Below are 22,709 nucleotides of genomic sequence, written 5' to 3' on the forward strand. Positions count from 1 at the left end.
CTACAGTTTAATAAGACTGTGCACACTTTATGTCTGCGTTGGGCTACTTCCGGTGTTCAGGGTACTTAAGGTGTTCAGTGTGTGAATGTTATATGCCTGCTACGGTGGTGTTTCCTTCACTGTGTGTGGTCTTGACAAAGGGCTGACATCAGCCCGAAACGTCGACATGCGATTCATTTGACATGGTGATGTATTATTAAATTTTCACTGATTGGCTTAATTCAGAAGACTGGTGAGTGCTCTTTACATAAAAGTACAGTATATTGGCTATACCCCTGGGACTATTTTGCCTAAAGATTTGCACCCCTGCTGATGTAAATGGAGGATTGCGAGTGCTGACATCCTAAACTACATATATATATATTATATATATATATCTCTATCTTGTGTTGATGGTGTCATGGTTCCATCAATGGTGACCTACATATGGCCATCCCTACTACGTGTTGAGCAGATGCTTGGGTTCCAGGCCCATGTCGTCTGTATTTGGTTCTAGGGCTGAGTAGGAATAGATAAACGGTAGCAGATATCATGATACGTCCCAAATAGGAAGAGGTTAATTGCACAAACTCTATCCACTCACTGGTCAATATAAAACCAGCTTTAAAACCACCGTTCCCCCATAGTGCACTTCAGTATTTGCAGAAAATCCCAATGTCTCCTCAATCTTTTGTTTAAATTAGTTCATAATGTACACTGAGGAGTAACTCACACACAAAAAAAGTTTTATTTGATGTGAGAGATGGTTCTAAAGTGTTAGGAAGTTGATAGCATCATCGGGAGCTGAAAAACAGTTTTTTTTCTGTGCAGAATCCATATCTGACGGCATGCTGTGCTGTAATATTGATTGCTTTGCTGAGGTGAAAATTGTCATCTCTAATGAGCAGCAGCACAATATGCTCAACGAGCGCAATGTCACGAATAGCTGTTTGAACAAAGGTTATTTAAGACCTGCCGGTTCTGTTTGTTTTACTTGCCATGGGCAAACCTACAAGTAAGGTTCTTTCCCACAGGTTTTAATTGTAAAATGTGCTTATTTTATAAATCATCGATCCTTTTCAACACGGGTTATCAACTTTTCTCATGTTGTGAGTCCTGTACACTACAAATTACAATAAGTATATTTTAAATTTATACGGTCCTTATGGTTGATCCATATTCGGTCAAAATGCATTGGGTCGACTGCTAAAGGTCGGCATGGCTTAGGTTGACATTAAATAGGTCGACATGGCTAGGGGTCGACAGGGTTGGAAGGTCGACACAAGTATTAGGTCGACAATGGCAAGGTCGACAGTGAAAAGGTCAACATGTGTTTCGCATGTTTTTCTTTTGAGTCATCAGGTGTTGACAGGCGGTATTTCATGCCCTTCCATGCACTAGGGCATGGAGGGAGAATATAGCACACTTTGACAGTTTCCATGTTGACTATGTCGACATTCGGGACAAAAACCATGAACACTCATGTCGACCTTTTAACTGCTGACCATGCTATTGTCGAACTAGTGATTGTGTCGGCCTTTCCACCAGTTTCTAATATGGGTCGACCTAATGACCCATACCCATTTTGAAGGCCATACCCAGACCCTGTTTGTTTTTCCCTTCTACCCTTTATTTATATTTGTACTGTGTGAGGCACAGTGACACAGTGGTGTGTACAGAGGCAAATGCTGCCCTTGCTCTTTGTAAATGTAAATGATTGTGTAGAACACTGACAGCGTTCTATCTTGCACCCTGCTCCTTCAAAAATCCTTGCAGTTCCTCCTTCCTGCCTGGGGTGTCGCTCTCTTATGTGGTGTTTCTACAACAGTCTGATTTGTATCTCAACATTGAGATACAAACCAGACTGTTCTTGAAGTACCACAGCAGACAGCGACACCCCAGGCAGGAGGGAGGAACTACAAGGATTTTACCAGAGCAGGGTGCTAGAATGAACACTACTACACTGGTACTCCATCCTTATGTCTCATCTCCACATTGCACCTCTAGTATTGCATTTACCATATGCCCGTCATCTATCCAAAGCTGTATCAGTTAGCAATGCCAGCGGACCAGTTCAAGATTAGTGTAAAGTTATAAATAATCCAACCATCAGGATTAATTCCCTGAATCAGCTTTAGCATCTCACTTAGATCACATACTCCCAGTACAGTAATACCGTCCTTGTGTTGTGATGGCAATATTGTACTCCCTGAATTGGTGTGTCACTGGTTACCCCATGCTAGCAGATGCTTATGGATTACAGCCTTGTGAGTCAGAAACACACTGGCAGCACTTAGTAACTAAAATGCATTTAATGGCATTGATACATGTTTAAGGTAATGCACCAAACATTGATTAACCAATGCATTGATTTATCGCTAATTACCAGTGATTGTCACAGTTTAAAGATTTGCCCCTGATATTGACCTTGTGCTGGTCCGTGCCATTCCGCAGTGTCTCAGACAGCCTAGGAGAGTAGTAATGTATGTATAATCCACCCAAGCACAGTAATAATTAGTAATGTATGTATATGCTTTCACAGACAGCATGGTCACCCAGTTCCCAGGAAATTTCTGTCATATTCAATAAAATCTGATTAAATTGGGCTTGCAGCAAAAGGCTTGGTGGGCTCCGAATGGGTTTAGTTTTTTAAAATCTGTAAAAATCATGACTCTCGCTTTTAAAAGTAAAATAAAAATGTATGTTTTCTGCCTGTCTATTGAGTATACCTAGCGATTGGCAGAAAGCTGCAGTTGTGCCGAGAATGTATCGGGCAACACTTGACCAAGGGGATGTGTAACAGAGAGGATGGCAATGTTTATGAAACGGCCTTGTTTTCATAGACTGTGTGCCTAAATATTTTATAGCTTGCCTGGGTATTGTGCTAGTAGTACAGGTACGGATAGTTTGTTTTCCTATTTCCAGTCTAGCGTACCGAGCCATAAGTAATGGAAATCTTCAGGGATCGCATTGCAATATAGATATGCTTCTAGTTGTAATTGGTGCAGGTCCTCAGGACCCCACACAGTTCACGTTTTTCAGGTCAACCAACAGGTGCACTCATTACTGACTGACACATTTTAAAAGATCCATAGATGCAGCTAATTATTTCACTTGATTCTGTGAGGAGACCTGCAAAACATGCACTGTGTGGGATCCTGAGGACCGACTTTGAGAACTGTGCTTTAAAGTAATGAGAGATAACACATTTTCATGTCCGGATGACTTAGATCAGTGGTTCCGAACCTTTTTTCTATCCTGTACCCCTTGATTAGGCTTTTCATTTTTGAGTACCCCCTCCATTCAATTTGAAATATCCAGAGTACAGTGGCGCTTACTAAGTTCCGGGTGCAGCATCGCAGAAGAGGTGGTGCAGTGTGAAGCGCCAGCGCTGCAGTGTCTTGGAACTGAAGCCCTGAGAGCGGACACTGGATGGACAGCGGTGGCCGAGGCCGCTGATTTGTTGAGAGAGAGCTCACTCTCAACCAATCAGTTGAATTTTCTAACTCTGCAGTCGCTGTCCGTCTGCAGTGTCCGCTCTCAGCACTTCAGTTCCCGGGCACACTGCGGCGCTGACACTTCACACTGCACCACCTCCCCTATGATGCTGCACCCAGAACTTAGTCAGCGCCTCCCCGGCCCCGCCCTCCCGAGGTCTGTGGCGCTATAGTTATGCCACTGTACTCTAGATATTTCAAATTGAAAGGAGGGGGCTGCAGTTCCCAGACACTGAGGACGCTGCACCCACAGCATCCTTCAGTTCCTGCCGCCGCTGCACCCACAGCACTCGGGCGCTGGCCAGGTATGGGGTACCACCTTGCCTCCCCTGCCTGTATTTGTCCCAGCCACAGGGGTGGATGGGGGGGGGGGTGCACTGAAATGTTCCTGGGGGGGGGGGGGGGGCGGCATCATTTGTCGTTATGCCACTGCCATAGTGGAGTGGAAGTGAGCGTTATGCGTGTCCTTATATTGAGGCGTAGAAAAAGAATATGCGGTCAGGAATTGTGTCCCTCTTTGTATGGCCACAGGTTGTGAACTGTCTCCGGAGGTACCGCTAACATCTGTAGGATTAATGCTGCTGCTTCCTCCACCCATGTCAGCGTAGAGCAGAAGATCGCTGATGTCTGAGTTCACTGATGATGCTGCAGATGGAACTGGTGACGCAACATGGTTCATCTCCATGGCAATGGGAGACTTCTTCTGCCATCAGGAGACTTCTTCTGCCATTTCCAATATTATTTACAAGTACCCCCAACTGGTCTGCAAAGTACCCCAGGTTGGGAACCACTGACTTAGATGTTACTTACTTGCTCTATCCTACCACCAAGAATGGTTTGACCTTGTCTTGCCCTGTCATTGCTTTGGTAAAATGTGTCACCATTCAAAGATGGTTGGGGCCTGATCATGTGACTCGCATGATTGCACAGCGGGGGCAGAATTATGCTAAACTCTCTGTACTTGGCCTTTGAACTTGTGCTGCAGAAGATACAGAAAGTATGTAAATACACAGAAAGCAATGCCCCTTATCTCTCATGGCTGAGTGGTTTAAATTCTTGAGATTTCCCTGGAATATTAACATTACATTGATGAAGTAATAGGAAGTGGGAGAACAGTTAACAAATTCTTTGGCCACTTTTAGAACTCAGTTTTACGCCTTATTTTGACCACTGAAGTGCTGTTATTGTGCTGTAGGAATGCAGTGCTATGTTGGAGTTGAGGGCTAGTCTTGTGCGTCCTGTCCTCTTAGCTCCCCTTCTCTCAGGCTGACAGTTGTAGCTGTGACCTTTCTCTGCTGGGCTCTCCCTATGCTAAGTCATCACCCATACATAAACACATCCTGCATATGTTTTGCTTCAAGACTAATGAGAGTTCCACAAATGAAACAAACCATTAAAAATGTTGCTGTGAAGATTTTGCCAGCAGTCTCCATTACAGTGATAGGAAAGAAAATATAAAAGTGGAAAGCGGTTGTGTTAAAGGGGCACTCTTAAGGGCCATACACACTGGGCGACTTTGAGCTGAAAATCGCTCAAAACAGCAAGTTTGAGCGGCTTTCAGCTCAAAGCCGCCCAGTGTGTATGCCCGGCGGTGAGCTCTGCTGCGCGCAGCTGCACGCTCCCGCATCATCACTGGGAAAGCCGCTCATCTGCTGGTTATACCATAGACGTAAACTATGATAGAACCACATACAGCTTGATATATATAAATTCTGGATAAATAGAATATGGAACAGTCTATCACCTAGTGACACTTCATTGGTTTTGTATATTTTGGATCATGTGATGTTTAACCCATCTTGTTTCATTTTGTTTGTTAAATAGTTCACCATGTAAAATGCTTGGGTTATCTCTGCCTCTTGGTCTAATGTTCTGCTGGCTCATAAATGAGCAATCGGGGTGGATTTCCCTTGGGGAAGGGTGGGAGAATCAAACATTCGCTCCACACAGCTAAATAAAGCATTCTTGCTGCAGTAACGTCTTTAACACAACCCCTGACAGCAGGAATATATGAAGATCACTAGTAAGAGACCCCGTATAACTCGGGCTGGCCAGATCAGTTCTTCTCTCGTACAAGCTCTATGGGTTGAGCCACCTGTGTTTACTTTATGTAACTGGGAACAGTTATTAGCAGTCCTGCTTCAGCATCACTCCTGCTCTCTCCTGCTTCCCACTTCTGCTCTCTCCTGTTTCCTAGTGGTGGGAGACGAGTCCGACTGTTTTTTCATTGGTAGAAATTGCTTTTCGGTGTGTTTGACTGAACACAGCTCGTTCTGTATCCACACAGATGGATCCCATCCACAAACCTCTGGTGAATCCTAACTTTGGAGTCCCGCTTTTCAAGACAAAACGGCCGGTCATCTCCTGCAACGTGTGTCAAATCCGCTTTAACTCAGAGGTAAGTGGTTCTAGATTACGCAAACATCCTCAAAGTGTTCCTCTTATGAATGATTGTTGTATGTATGTATTGTTTTGGATGTGCCGGGACAGTCCTGTCATATTATATTTGGCATTTTGACCAACAAAGCATTTTTACAGTTTTGCTGTACTCTCCTTTTAATATAGTTAACGGTTTTGCTGCTCCAGTGCTCTGCATTGTGGTGATGATTTTAATTGCAAGTAAATGGGGATTTAAACCTGTGAGCCTGCCAAGAGATTTATGTGCTCAGGAGTAGTCCGGAACACACAATGGAAATTAATTGTGGCAAACCCATATCTTTGTCTGATTGATTTGCATGTAATCTCCCCTTGCGAGCTCTATCTAGTTAACTGTCCTGCCTTAACAACAGCTGTCTTAGCAGCTGGGTCGCTTCAGATTATTTTTTAGCTCCCCGTACCCAGCTGAGATGAAGGAGGGGGGATAAAATGGGAGGGGGGAACCCCTGGGAGTGATATTTTTTGTTTATTTCGCATCCATAAGTGAATAGTTTGAATGAAGACAAAAGTCCAGCAGAGATTGGAATAATATTTACACACATCAGTGTAGGCATAGATGGGATTTTAGAAACAGCTGCGCCTCGATGAAGCTGGAGTGGTAAACATCGGATTAGTTTGTGGCAGATAACATATTGTACAGATCTGTTGGTCCTCCTTTCGCAGCAAAAATCATTGCACATCGCCGCTGACTTGAGATTCCCTTGCTGTGCTTGATATCAGCCAGAAGGACATATAAACAGAGTTTGCTATGAATTCCTCTTCCTGTGTATCCTAATCTTGTAACAGGCTTTTCTGGATGGATTGCACCCCTGGGAGTTGGACTGCTGCTGAGATAGCGCTTCATGCAGTTAACTCCTTCACAGCTAAATCAAATATTTCAGTTCTTTTTTTTTTTTTTTTTAAGAATGAATGGGGCAGATGTATTAAGCCTGGCGAAGAGATGAACTGGAGATAAAGTGGGAGGAGATAACGGACCAGCCAATCAACTCCCAACTGTCATATTCTAAACACAGGTGATTGGCTGGTGCGTTATCTCCTTCCACTTTGGGGGTTATTCTGGTTGATTCGCAGCAGGGCTGCGTTCGCACGGTGATCAATGTTTTTTGTACTGCGCATGCGCATTTCTGTGCATGTGCATAAGCAGGGTGCGTGCACCCATGGCAAACAGGCTGTTCGCCGGGTGCATGCACCCAGGACAGCGGATGGGAGGGGGGCGGGAGGCATGTGGAGACACCCAGCATTTAATGGGCGTTCCCATGGCAATGAGGCCATGACGCGGGTGTGGGCAGCTGACATCACTGGTTGTGAGCAGCCCGTCCACTACCCCCAGACATCCACGCATATGTATAACCACCACAGATCATAGGAAGCCGACGCCACCCCCCCCACCCCCACATCGCTCCGGCGTTAGTACGTTATTTCACGGCGGCTCGGGAGGACTCGGGTGCTTGAACTCCCCCGAGCCACCCCGAACATCCATCCTGGCGGCGGGGGAGCTCCGGCGTACGATCGCTGGGTACGCCGGAGCGGACGGACCCCAGGGGACCAACAGGAGGGGTGAGGGGGTGACTGAGGGGGGGACCCCTAAAGGTAGTGCGCCAGTGGTGCTCCGATGTAGGCACCACTGGCGCGCACCTACTACATAGTGGTATGCAGGGAAATTTTTTGGGACAGCCCACTGTGGCAGCGCAGCTGAGCCCGGAAAATTTCCGGGCATACCACTCAAGTTAATACATCTGCCCCAATGGTGATCAAACATCCTGAATAAGATTGTTCTGCAGCTGATAAGGAAATCTCGTATTCCTCAGTGAGTCACCCTGTCTTGCATTGGTTCGACACATATTAGGTCGACATGCATTAGGTCGGCCACAGAAGGTCGACATGGCTTAGGTCGACACATGAAATAGGTCGATTTGACTAAGGTCGACATGGTTGAAAGGTAGACACAAGTATTACGTCGACAATGGCTAGGTTGATAGTCAAACGACATGAGATTTTCATGTTTTCCCCTTAATGTCGACATGGGCATTGTCACAGTGTGCCGCATTCCCTCGCACGGCGCTGTGCTTGCCATGCTTCAGGCATGGTGTCTCGCTATGCTTGGCACACTATTGTATTCTCCCTCTATGCCCTAGTGGATGTCAGGGCATGAAATTCCACCTGATGGCACATGTCGGCTGAAAAATAAATTGAAAAACTTATGTCAACCTTTTGACTGTTGCCCTAATGCTTGTGTTGACCTTCCATTCATGTCGACCTATTTCATAAATAATATTTCATGGCAACATGGCAACATGCCATGTCAACCATCAGTGGTCAACCCAATGCATGTCATCCTAAAATGTGTCAACATAATGACAGTATGCCGTTTCTCAGTGAGCAGTATCTGTGTTCCTCTAATTCTGTAGGAATTTATGTTCTTGCTCTCTCTCATTTATTTTCTCCCTGATCTCCCAACATATGGACCTGGTAAGCAATGCAGATATCATTACTCATATCAGTAGCAAATAAAGGCTTCTAATGTATAATGTCAGGGGTGTAATGATGGTTTTGGAACCCAGGATTGAGATTGGGGTCTATGGGGATTATTCAGGTTGATTCGCAAGGCTGCGAATTCGCACGCGTATAACTTCACAGGTATATGCGTCTGCTCGCCACGCTTCGGGCTCGGTGGCTCGCTGCGCTCGCCACACTTTATATTCTCAACTCCACGCCGACGTGGATAGTAGGGGTATGAAAAGGTCGGAGGACGCGCACCGCAGCCGCTCGCCACGCTTCGGGTTGGCGTCAATGGTGGGGTGACGCTCACAATGGGGTTGCGTAACCCATGACGGGGTCATAAACAATGTGAAATGGGTCATATTGGCCCATTTCACATTGTTTCCTATGTAAAATGGACTTAATCAAGTCCATCTCATCTTGTGCCATTATAATGGCACAAGACCGACGCGATGCTCCCGATTTCAATGTTAAAAATATTTTAACATTGAAGCCTATGGCAAAATCGGGGCATCGCGTCGGTCGCGTCGGGGGCCATGTTAATGCACGCGACCGACGCGATGCCCTTGATTTTGCCTTTGCCGGCAAAATGGACCTGATTTCAAAGGAAATCGGGTCCATTGCGTCCATTGTGTACCTTAACTTTAAGGTACACGATGCCCGCGATTGTGGCCATGCTAGGAAACAAGTACCAAAATCTTTCATTAAAAGGCTATTTACATAATGGGCGGGGTCTGAATTCCAAGGGCGGGAGCAGAGACCATTGTATTTAGTGCATTTCTGTTCTTGGGGCCTGGTTCAGAACTAATCGCTGGGCTGTGTATATTTGGAGCCCAGCGATCAGGTAAACCCCACCCTACACTGCCAGCTAGGGCTTTCTTGATCTTTGCCAGGGGTTACATGCTCTTTGCCAGGGGAAGTTACTCTGTGCACTGCACATCGTGGTAAAGGAGACAGCCAGGGCATAGCGCTGGGAAACCCAGATGTCTCAGAACAGGTCTCTTCCTCCGTGGCGCGGCTATTTGAAATGATGTGCTGGCTCGTGACTCGCAAGTCAATCGAAGCTCGCAGCCTGGCAGCGCCTGATTGGTTGCTGGGCTGCTAGCTCCGATTGGCTCAGGAGTCGCGAGCTGGCGCATCATTTGAAATAGCCGGGTATATATTACTGCCTAATAAATTCAGTAAATAATCCTTGGTGAGCAGTGGTGCCAGTAGTATATAAATTGCTGGCATGTGCCAGCAATCTATATATTACTGCCTTATGAATGTGATTGGTGCCCAGTGGTGCCAGTGATATATACATTGCTGGCATGCGCCAGCAATCTATATATTACTGCCTTATGAATGTCATTGGCGCCCAGTGATGCCAGTGATATATACATTGTTGGCACATGCCAGCAATGCATATATTACTGGCTTATGAATATCATTGGTGCCCAGTGGTACCAATAACATATACATTGCTGGCCTGTGCCAGCAATGTATACATTAATGGCTTAAAAATAAAGCATTGGTGGCCAGGGCAAGTAAGCTCCGTGTTCAGCAGACTACGGGGGGCGGGGCGAGCAGGCCCGGAGGGGTGGAGCGCACAGCCTGTATGTGTGTGGCCGGACAGGGAAGCGCTGCAGGGAGCCAGTGTCTTACCAGCATACATCGCTAGTGTGCTGGTAAAACCAGCAGATGGACCACCTCACTGGCGATGATGCGGGAGCACACATCATCTCTAGTTGGGGATCGGTGACCCATACACACTAATCGATTTTCAGCTGAAAATCGGTCAAAACAGCTGTTTTGACCGATTTTCAGTTGAAAATCGTCAAGTGTGTATGGGCCTTTAGCTGCTTTCAGCTCCAAAGCCACCGAGTGGCAGCGGCAAGAGATGAGTGCTGTTGCGCGCTTCCCCATTATCGCTGACCTGGCCGCTCATCTGCTGATATTACCAGCAGATGAGTGAGGCAGTGTACGGCTTTCCATAGCGTAGTGTTCCCACTAGGCTGTTTTAGCAAGGTGCCGCGCCCTGCCCCACCCTGTCATTGGCGGACCCGGTCCACCCCTTTCTTTCTGACCTCACCCTGTTCCTAGAAGGAACACTAATAGCGTCCTGCTATGGAAAGTCGTTCACCTCCGGAAAAATCGCTAAAATGGTAAAAAAAAAACGCTCAGTGTGTATGCCCAGCGATTTTCCCCATCATCGCTGTATATACACTCTGGGCAAAATCACCTAAAGTCCTTTAGGCCTCTGTAACTGGCCTGAGTGGGATACACACATTGAAAGCAAGTTCTGTTAAACGTCTGCATAATGAGACATATTTTGAGTGACAAATAGGAAAAAGTGTTCAGAATATGTGTCCAATGAATCCTTAACGGAAGACAGCATTTACTGTATAGTAATATATGAGCTGCTTTGCTGACTGCACTGTATTCTGCACGGCCAGCTGCCACTACACTCCTTCCAGGCTGCTGTACAGACATGTGACACTGGCACATACCTGTCGAGAACGTGTTGTGCATGGAATGACGCAGTGGAGGAATGGTAGAGACAAGGAAGTGGAATGGGGCCTAGAATATATGAAGGTGATGACCCGGAAAGAAGTAGAAATGGGAGATGGAAACAATGATGCAGAATAAATTGCATGGGAGGAAATGGCCCGGAAGCGCACCAGGGTAAAGAGACTGATGGATGAAAACAGGACCGGGCATGGAGATATAATGTGCAAATATAGAAAGGAAGAAAGAGGAACCTGAAGGAGATGAGGTGTTAAAATAGAAGTGAGATGGCAGCTACTGTATTAGATCATTTGACAATTGGGTCTCCGTAGAAAGAGAAATAAAGAATACATGGTATAATGTTTAGGTGGAGTACATGGAGAAGCGAGCACAGGATCCTATACTGCAGCCATGTCTGGGAGATACAGCTGATCATGGTGGAAGAATGTGTGTGTGCGATGTGACATGAGCTGGAGAATTAGAATAATTATATGAAGGTCACTGGGGCCCATCTACAAATGTACATCTGGAAACAGCTGCACTGGCCTGTGACGCTGACACATTCTCATGGCTGTTCTATAGAACTATTTTCATGTTACACAGGGTAGATGTATGAAGCAGTGATAAGGGAGGAGAAGTAATCTGGTGCCTGGTACTTTATCACCAGCCAATCAGCTCCTGACTGTTAAGTTACAAGTTTGGTTTAAAAAGGAACAGTTAGGAGCTGATTGGCCAGAGATAAAGTACCAGGCACTACAGACGGAGCAGCTCTCATTAGAGCTGCTCCTGGTGATTCTATCACCAATCGCCGCTGCCTACCATCCGCCAGAAGCGGGAGCGTGCGCACGAGATGATCGCATGCCCTGTTCTGATGGAGCCCCTCTCCTCCACCACCCTGCTGCTCCCCCGTAGTTGCCCACACTCCCCCCTAACCCTGCCCATCCCCCTGTAGTGGAGACGGGCAGGGATTCCGCTCCCCGCCGCCGTGTGAAGGGGATGCTCATGCGTGTGGGACGTCCCCAGCAGTTCACCAGTTCAGGGAATCAGAGAGGCGCTACATCTGTATATCACTTCTCCTCCCTTATCACTGCTTCATACATCTACCCCTCATATGTATGAAACTTGCCAGGCAAGACACCATAACTAATATGGTAATGGATAGGGAGTCATTCATGTCTGTAACCATTGCTCTGTTACATTGCAGGAAATTTTTGGTTCCGGTTGATAGGTCGACAGTGTCTAATACCCCTTTCACACCACAAAATGCAGGGATCATGCCGGTGCATTCCCGAGTTGGCCCCTTCACACCAGAAAAGTCCCTGCATTTTCTGGTGTGGGAAGGAGGCGGGCAGGAATTACCCCAAGTTGCCGGTCCTCGGTGAGGGCGGTCAGGGTGGGAATCCACACAGGCGGCGGGCGCAGATGAACGGTCAGACGGCGGGCGCAGATGACAGGTCAGACGGCGGATGCAGATGACGCAGCTCTCTGGCTGCAGTGAGGGTGCCGGAGAGCTGTGTCATCTTCATCCGCCGCCAGTCATCTGCGTCCACCGTCTGTGTGGATCCCCAACCTGACCGCCCGCACCGAGGAGCAGCAACCCTGGTGAGTACCCCTACCCCTTTCACACTGGCCAGGACCCTGGGAACAACCCTGCTAGCTAGTAGGGTTGAAATCCCAGCAAATTTTCCAAGGATTTTGTCCCAGGAACCTTTCACACGAGCGCTAGTAGCGGGGAATTTAGGCTGTTTGAAAAAGTCGACAGTCAATAGGTCAACCACTATTTGTTGACAGGCAATAGGTCTACAAAGGTCTACAACAAAAGGTGGCATACATTAGGTTGACATCTAGCACATAGCCTGGGGTTGGTTATTCTTAAAACCTGGACCGGCAGTGGTGCCTTGGGGACCGTATTTCGGAACTGCTGCCCTAGTCTGTTAGAGGAGCAGAAGGTGATGACGCTCTTCCGCTCCTGACTCATAGGATTTGATATTTTCAAGGGTAAAATGTTAAAGTTAGCTAGTATATTTACATGTTCAACTTACTGGTAGCAATTAGTCATATAAAATTAATATAAATAGACATAAACCTGCGCTAACACATTTCCTTGAGCAAAAGCAGCACCACACAGAACTGTGCGCATTATACATTCTCATTCCGACCATCTGGAGAGGGGAAGATGGAAGAAAAGGAAAAGCTTAGATTAATGTTATTATAGAACATAGAATATACCTATTGAAAACCTTTCCAGTGCTCTAAGAAAATACATTTCACAGTTCTAACTCCAAGCGTTCTATTAACACCCACATGGGGCTGGTGTAGAGTTGGTAGCAAAATGGGAATGAATTAATTTTAAAAAGTGATGCAAAAATAGTGTTATGTGTCCTTAACGTACTTTGCCTAGGTGAGAACGCTGCTGCCCCCACCCCGTTAGGCCTCTCAGATCATAAGGCTTGCTACTGTACATGCATGTGTAAGTCTACAAACAGAAATACACGGTCAAATGTGATAGGGTGTGAGTATCAGAAAGTCAGAGAGTTTGGAATAATTTTCCCATTTTTTTTTTAAAGCGGCAATCAATTACATGGTGAAATCAATCTGATTTTTTTCAGTGTAAATGTGATTGCCGCTTGAAAAACAAACAAACAGGAAACCTCTCCCAAAATCTCTCACTTTTTGATTCTGACACCCTATTGCATTTGGCCCACAGTAGGCATGTAATATCTTTCTGCGCTTGTGCAGGGCCAACTCAGCACCATGGGCCTTATTCTAGTTCACTCTTTCTGACAAAATCTTTCTTAGATGGAGAAAACCATGTGCACTGCAGGTGGGGCAGATGTAACTTGTGTAGAGAGAGTTAGATTTGGGTGGAGGTTTACTTTAAAGTGAGATCTATATTGCAGTGTAAAAATAAAGCAGCCAGTATTTACCCTGCACAGAAACAAAATAACTCACCCAAATCTAATTCTCTCTGCAGTGCACATGGTTTTGTTCATCTAAGAAGGATTTTGTCAGAAAGAGCGAACTAGAATAAGGCCCCATGTCAGGAGCCAATTCACCTACCAGTATAGTTTGGGATTTTAGGGGGAAATCTCCACTCACATCATCATCTTCTCACAAACAGAACACAGTTATACAGGGTGGTGTTGAGGCTGGTATGCCATGATTTCCATGACAAAAGTGAAAGCCTTTTCTTGAACCACACATTGAAGGAGTTCCAGTTAATATAAATGAAGTACAATCCCAGGTGACAGCCTCCAGACTTGTAGAATAGCTACTTTGTCTTTCATGATTCCACCTTCCTCTTGCCTTTTACTCTTTTTAATTACACCACACTTCTGATTCCTCCATCATCTATAATTGCTATTCCTCTATGTTTTGTATCACATGTATCCCACAACTCTAGGACCTGGATTTAATTAGAGGTGGTGATTTACCTCACCAGGAAAGCGTGCTCAAGGCTATTCAATGTGCCAATGTGTGTTAACTCTTAAAGAATAGGATGCAGGGAAAATTCAGCCAAAAGCCCGTTTTCAGGCTTTGGCCCCTTATTCAGATCTGTTTGCAGTACAAATTTGTTCTCAAAATGGGCAAAACCATGTGCACTGCAGGTGGGGCAGATGTAACATGTACAGAGAGTTAGATTTGGCTGGGGTGTGTTGAAACTGAAATCTAAATTGCAGTTTAAAAATAATGCAGCCACTATTTACCCTGCACAGAAACAAAATAGCTCACACAAATCTAACTCTCTCTATACATGTTACATCTGCCCCACCCGCAGTGCACATGGTTTTGCCCATTTTGAGAACAAATTTGTACGTCAAACAGATCTGAATAAGGACCTTGGTCTCATTTCCCGTGTATACGAAGCCTGGAATTAGGCTTTACACTATAGAAGCCTATGGGCTTCTTTCCACATTGTGCTCTAGAGGAAGCTGATTAAATCCCTCCCAGCATTCTCTACGGCTGACATGTGCACTGAGGGACTCCCGGGTTGAAACCCAGAATTTCTGGCATCACAAAGGTCAGCTCTTTTCCAAAAAGCAGTGCTTTGTGATACTAATCGAATCCGGGATAAATTCCATGGGTTTATAGGTCAATGGCACCCATGATAAGGGCATTAAACTTGGAATTCTCTCTGTAACTCCGCAGATGAACAGAAATTGATGTCCACTGCAGCATGCGGGCTATATTTCACGTGCTGTCCACTTTATCCCTCAATTTAGCATTTTAATTAACATAGAGGGGCGAGATGGCATCTTGCAGCTGCCCTTGCATCTTTTGCCACTGTTGTGCCTGTGACTATGATAAAATGCCGCTAACAAGCCCTTTCTTTGTGTACATCCATGTATCTGACTGTGCTAGGACAGATGTTTGTGTTTCTAGACAATGCAATACCGTATTGTGTATCTTTAGGTGCATCATCAAAATGTGTGCATTTACTATGGCTGATGCAGTTTCTCTGTCTGATTATGGCCTCCTGTGTGGGCGGCTAAACATCTCTGTAAGCAACCTCTGCGACACGACTGTAAGATGCAACTTATGTGGCCAAAAGCCTGTTGTACAGTGGGATGGCAGTTCTCTGTGTGTATGTTTGTGGCCAGTCCTGCTAATTAGTGGAAATACTTTTTTTTACCTGCTGTCTACTGCCTTGTAGCTGTGGTGCATGCAGACAGTGGGCAGCTTCAGGTCCTGATTCAAGTGGGCTGCATGTCACATGGTACCGATTTTATGGTACTTTAGTGCATGTGCACTACAGGCCTGCGCGTTGAATGTACTACAGCGGCAGACAGTGATTGATAGTCTACTGCAGTTTGGCGGCAAAGATGGGGCAGCAATAGCTGCTGTTTGCCAAATCAGGACCAGGAGCTCTGTCAGTAGACAGAGACCTGGCCACTTTGTAGGACCTGCTTGGGTCATGCCTTCTTCAAATGGTATCACAGGTAATCCGAGATGCATTGCATCCATATGGTGTGGCCAATGTCTGCTCTATGGTGTGATTGCCAACGTATATCAGCAGACTAGAGCCGCAGCTTGTGGGCATCTCAGGACACAGTCCATCTGATTCAGAGGTGGCTGGAGATGTAGTAGCCGCTACTACACCCCCATCCACCTCTGAATCAGACTCAGAATTATGGCCCTGATTCTAATCAATTCAGTCCCCCGCATGTTCACACAAGGGACCAATGGTTATGCCCTGCGCATGCGCATAATTAGTTATGCGAGTGGTTTAAGCACTGATTTTGCCTATTTCATTGGCCATAAATAACCTGAATTGATTCTGGACCACCAACCTGAGGCACCCCTGCAAGTGCTCCAAGGCACCCCAGGGAGCCTAGGCGCACAGTTTGGGAACCACTGAGTTATGCATATGTGCAGGGCTTCTGTGCAAGTGCCCTCACCAACCTGTACTGTTGGCATGGCGCTCGCACGAGGGGGTGAGATTTGGGCATGTAAATGGCAGCATGACGCGCAGCTGCCCGCCCTGTCTTCGGTCCAGAGCCCGCAAATATAAGTCAGTCTCCACTGACCATCAAATGATTTCTCTAGCAGCCGGCTAGGGGGGATGCGAGGGGATGAGCCGTCACAACACATCCCCTCTCATGGTTGCGAGGGGAGGTTATACAGCAGCGGGGGGAGGGGGTGCGATTTGGCAGGGTGGCGCAACAACTGCACAGCAAGCTGCGAGCTTCGCAGCTTACCGAGCAGATCAGTATGCGGGCCTATATTCCCAGCTGAAATAAAACACAATTCTTTACCGTTTTAAAGCAAATGAAAACCGTATATCCTACATTTTACTAAATGAAAAGGGAAGTCCTGCAGGTTTAGTGTGTATGTGATGGCGAATCACATAAACGGCATGGTTTATGGTTATTCATGTGAAAAAAGAAAACAGAGGAATTAAATGAAGTGATTGAGCACTGAATAACATGCTTAGTACTTGACCTGCGGGCTTACAGTACTAACACGCAGATTGCAGGATGATGCAGAGATCACTGTAAGGGAAACAGCATGCGCTCAAGTTCTCTTGTAGCTTTTTTTGGTCCCATAGCTAAAATTATCTTCATTCGCAGTTCCCTTGTACTTAACAAAATAATGAGGCCTTTTCTATTTATACATACAGCCCCTGTTTGTGTGCTGCGCCATGAACACTGTAAAACTTGTTTTAATTACCTCCCACATTAACTCTCTATTTCACACCAAACTGAGGCCCTTATTCTGGTTGGTGCGGCCAGAGCCGCACACGGGGCTCCGGCCGCACAAACCAATCCCCGCCCACCCTACGGATCGCCACGGCCGTCCGTACACGGACGGCTGGCGATCCGCATAAAAATGGTGGAGGCGTACGCCTCCACCATGGTGGGAGCTGCCCCCTGCATTCGATGGTCGTCGACCATCGAAGGCAGGTCCGCACGCCCCGGCAGCTCCCGCAAGCTGAGACCACACGGACAATCGTCCGTGTGGTAGCTTGTATGGGGGCTGAAAGCTGACATCCGGCGACGTCAGCTTTCCGCCCCCATGAGTTGCGTCATGCCCTCATTACCATGCATACGCCCCGCGTTTGCATGGGAACGCCCATGAAACGCGGGGCGTACACATAGGGAAATGAGGGCATGAAGCCTCTCACGCCCCTATACGCCCCCTTTGCGGCGGACGAAATACGTCTGCGGCGAAGGGGGCTGCACATGCGCAGATTGACCTCTGCGCATGTGCAGAGTAAAAACATCGGCGGTACGGCCGCACGCGGGCCGTACCGCACGAAGCAGAATAAGGGCCTAAATGAGCTGCTGAGTCTCGTTACAAAGGAAAAGGCCTGCGCATATCCCTGGTGTCACCATTTCTGCCGTGTTCCACTATTGTATTGGGTGAAATTGTGCTCAAGAAAACCTGGCGCAGCAAGAGTTAAATGATCTTGTCACGCATAAATAATGTAATGAATTGCTTCTCATTGACTTGCCAATCTCCTAGCTGCCAGCTAAATTGTCTGGTGATAAACTGAGGAATTAAAAGAGCTGGACACATTTAGACTTGCTGTTACTAGTATTCAAAAGCCACCGTTAAATTGTACCCATTACTTACACGCAATATTTATTTTATTATTTATTACCAATTATTTATATAGCGCGCACATATTTTGCAGCGCTGTACAGAGAACATTTGAACATTCACATCAGTCCCTGCACCATTAGAGCTTACAGTCAATGGGGTCGATTTATTAAGCTCGGTGAAGTGATAAAGTTTCTGGATTTTATCTCCGGCCAATCAGCATTTTTCAAACCGAGCCTGTAACTTCACAGTTAGGAGTTGATTGGCCGGTGATAAAAACCAGACACTTCACCGAGCTTAATAAATCTGCCCCTATATTTCCTACCACATGTACACGTACACACTTAAACACCAGGGTGAATTTTAGTTGGAAGCTATTTAACCTACCAGAATATTTTTGGAGTGTGGGAGGAAACTGGAATACCCGGAGGAAACTCACCTAAGCATAGGGAAAATATACAGACTTCACACAGTTGGGGCCGTGATGCTAACCATTACCCCATCCATACTGCACATGACATATTCATGACAGCACAGCCTGTTCCCTATGAATGGATAGCATTGTGGGTTTGATTCCAACAAGGGCTCCATCTGGGTTGAGTTTGCAGGCATGATTATGAGCCACTTGTTGAGAGAAGAGTTTTGATTCCGCACTGAGTACTCCTTTGGTATATATCTCAGAGATCTTCTATTTCTTTATTATTTTTATTATTTTTTTGTGATCACTTTAATTTCACATATATTCAAAAAAGAGAAAGAATGTGGTGCTACCCTTCTCTTAAGTGTTAGCCTACGAAGAGAGAAAGAAAAAATAGAGAATTTTGTGGTGCACTCCGAAGATATCTCTGCGTATAGTCCCACTGATAGTTCACTTATCTTAAAATGTAGCTTTTATTAATTTCTGTATTAAAAAAGTGGGTGTACTAACTACACCTACTTAATTAGATGACAGTAATTTTGTGCAGAAAGATAAAGAAATTGTGATTTTAAAAGACCTTGATGTGGTTGCTCTGATGGGTGATTCCCATGTATTCCCATGTAAGCCTAAGGGCTTCTGTCACATTGCACTGCTGAATGGGATATGATCACTTATATGCATGCAGAGGGTCTCAATTGCAACTGCACCACTATGGGCCTAATTCAGACCTGATCGCAGGAAAAATTTGTTCTCCAAACGGGGAAAACCATGTGCACTGCAGGTGGGGTAGATGTAACATGTGCAGAGAGTTAGATTTGGGTGAGGAGTGTTTAAAACTAAAATCTTTATTGTAGTTTAAAAATAAAGCAGCCAGTATTTACCCTGCACAGAAAAAAATATAACTCATCCAAATGTACAAATGTCTGCACATGTTAAATCTACCCCACCTGCAGTGCACATACTTTTGCCCACTTTGAGAACAAATTTATCTTGCAATCGGTACTAAATTAGGCCCTATGTGTACATATGGTGGAACGTATGCACTGTGTGATATTTTGGGGATTTCGGAGCATGCACTGTAACAAAAAAGCCCAATTGGTTCTCTGCATGTTTGTATGGATTCCCCCCTGGCGTCCCACAGCCCAAACATGTACTGGTGGTGGTTTATTTGGCTTCTGTTTAACAACAATGATGTTGGGACTGATGTAAGTGATTACATATTCATTTCTGCGTAAAAAGACTTGCATAATGTAAATATAAGTATACATAATTTATACACAGTCACATAAACGTATACCTTACATTTATTTGTTGACAGCTTTTTTTTTATATAGCGCAGCATATTCCGTTGCACTTTACAATTGGAAACAACAGTGGTTAAACAAACTGGGCAGTAACAGGCTGATATAGAGGTAGGAGGGCCCTGCTCGCAAGCTTACAGTCTATATGGATAATAAGAGGGATACATAAGGATATGAATCTACTGTGTCGCAAAATTCTGCCTTTAAAACATGCAAGATTTTTTTGCCCAAATATGAAATTAAATTAATATTTTACAGGACAACATGACCATCTATAGGCAGTCATTATAACTTATATATGTAATAGCATGTGCAGTAGCATTCGAACTCTCCCGGCTGAACTCGCATGAATTTTAAGGTGGCATTCATTTACCAGGGTGTGCTATATAAATGGTTGCCTCTTTTAAAAGAATCCAGCAGGCATTCCTCACCCCCTGGATGCTATTACATTTGCCTGTTGCTTTAAATGTTCATTATATAATGGATTAATGTGTTTATATTTCTTTCCGACTTGTTAAAAGAAATGCTCTCAATAAGAACATAAGTTACAGTGAATCTTTTAAGGTGTTTTTATTTTTTTCATTGCACAGTCCCTGGATCAAAGCCATGACCCCCAGGCATACTTACTGACTGTTTTTAAATCCACTCTGCGTTGCACAGGCGGGCATTTTTAGAGGTTGACATGGTTAGGATGATGGAATTCAATGTAAGTCACACCATCCATCGCCTAGGTTGCCTACTTCAGTGGGGAAGTGGCATCAGCAGGATCCTGGCCATGCATCTTGAAGCTAGGCATTCCCCCTAAATTGGGCACTCTCTGAGACCATTTGGTACTGTTGGTAAGTATTCCCCTAGGATTTTTCTTTAGCCTCTCTATTACAATGTGCACTGGCCAACAGGAGGAATTGTGGGGAGTGGGGAGCACTGGAGCCATCCATATCCAAGATGCAGAGAAGCTGCACTTGTAGAGGGGGGGGGGGTTCCTTGCTATGTAGAGTTAGTGATTCTGGCTCCAGTGCTGGTATGGTACAAACTCTCATTATAAGTTTAATGGTTTGTAAAATACACGCTCCCCGAACCCTCCGCAGATTGCATTTTATCGATTTCTTGTGGTTAATAACCACATTCAATCACTCATGCAATATGATAAATATTATGTGCAGCACATAATATTTTTCGATGCGACCGGCGGGCCTACACATCACGTCCTGGGACCCATTATTCATGCATACAATCCTTCAATTTATCGTACAGGTCAAAATCGAAGGATTGTATGCAATATCGCCCTGGTGTATGACTACATAAGTGCTATATTCCTCTCCACGCCACAGTGTACTGACTGTCCTGTCTGCCGGTGCTACTGTAGGCGGCCTGTGTCCAGTTTTCTGGACTTTTCTACACTGGCTCTGGATATATAGTACATTGGACTGAATTCAGTTCCTGCTGTTCCTGTATATTTTTGTTCTTCTTTTACTGTACATCTGTGAGCGATTTTTAATTCTTTTTTTGGCTCTAATGAAATGATATGACAGCACTTTACCAGATTGGCCTGCACTCGGCTTGTGCTTTCTCATAGATCAGAGTTGTTACTGATGACCTTAATTGTCTTGATGAGAACTGTGAAAAGACTGATGATTCACAGCAAAGTCAGCTGCTTCATTTTACTGTTCCGAAGCACACAGACTTTCATCTTTTCTGTATCCAACTTAATTAGTACTTGTTACACTATGAGCGCCCCCTTATCTGGTAACGAGGTGCTGTCTGTTCTACTATTGACACTTGTTTTTGCATAGTAGGCATTGCTAATCAACTAACCGTAGTGGAAGTCCATATATAATAACATTACTAATTACATATATTGCATCAGAAAAGTATACAATATATGCATGAGTCACATTGGCTTCTCAAAGGACATTAGGCCTGATTCAGTTACAGCTTTGTGATAAAACGCAACTGCTTTCACTAACCCAGCACAGGGAAAGGCCGACCAGCATGCTCACATGTCTGCAGGCAGGAGGAGGGCCGCCATATTTGAGATCACAGCGCTTTCACGTGACATCACTTGCAAATGGTCTGGGCAGCGCTCACCCTACACTGCGCTGCCACTGCACCTGCCTTCACTTAGACAGCGATCACATTTTCCAGAATGCCACTGCAGTTTAATCCCTCAGGAAAGCAGCAATGTACTTACTACCTTATGTGCACTAGGAACAGTCTGGTCTGCAGTGATAAGGAAAGTAGACTTAGCAGAACTTTGTATTGTATACCATGATGTAATGTGCTAAACATTATCATTTGCAGAAGGAATCCACATATATTCAATTACGCTTTTTATATTCTCCCATGATGCAACCATAAAAATTATATGGTGGTAATGGGCTTGGCTCTTCATTAGAAGCATCAGATCTTTTCTTTATTACATTTCCCAATCGGTGGCTAGGAGTAAGTATTTTCATATGGAACTTATGAAGTATAATGATTAAAAAGTTGATGGCTACAAATCTTCCTATTTTCCCTTTCTGCTGGTTGGAAGTGTGGCTCTACAAATCCGGCCTGGCAGTGAGGTGGTTGATTCCCCTCTGCCCCAGGAGACGGCTGCTGTGTTGTGGATGTGTCCAGCCAAGAATTTTCGGAGGCGACTTCCTGTTAATCCCCAGTTATCTAAACACTGAACTGAGGCGGCGTGGGGAGATATTAAGCGTATGCCGACTCATTGGCAGCCAAAAGGGAAAACTGCTCTCTCCTTCTGCTCTCGTCTGCTTTCCGTGCTCCTTTTTGTTTCTTGTACCCGCAGCCTTCTCTTTTGTGTTTCCCCATTCACAATCTTGTGTCTTCTTTTTTCTTCTATATTACATTCCAGTTATTTTTATCTTTGTGCTTTTATTCATTTATGGGACTTTAAATTGTCCAGCATTGTGCAAACATTATTGAATATTGTCTTATTTCCTGGGTACGCAATTACCCATCAAGTCAATGTATATCCCCAATATTTAAAACAAAAACAATTGGGAACACTCCTACCATGTTATACCCCCCCCCCCCCCCTCT

The 22,709-nt window shown here is 45.3% G+C and overlaps 1 protein-coding gene across 5 annotated transcripts in view; it reads left to right on the plus strand.

Annotated features, from left to right (window-relative positions):
- The window catches only part of ZNF385A (zinc finger protein 385A), a 169,459-nt gene that overhangs the window by 103,560 nt on the left and 43,190 nt on the right, over positions 1-22,709 (plus strand). For all 5 annotated transcript variants that reach the window (XM_083169535.1, XM_083169534.1, XM_083169538.1 and 2 more), the window contains one exon: positions 5,764-5,874. In XM_083169535.1, the coding sequence (XP_083025661.1) occupies positions 5,764-5,874 (111 nt within the window). The remainder of the gene's footprint in view (positions 1-5,763; positions 5,875-22,709) is intronic.

This window comes from Crinia signifera, chromosome 2 (assembly GCF_055691185.1).
Source record: "Crinia signifera chromosome 2, ASM5569118v1, whole genome shotgun sequence".
Classification (NCBI taxonomy): domain Eukaryota; kingdom Metazoa; phylum Chordata; class Amphibia; order Anura; family Myobatrachidae; genus Crinia; species Crinia signifera.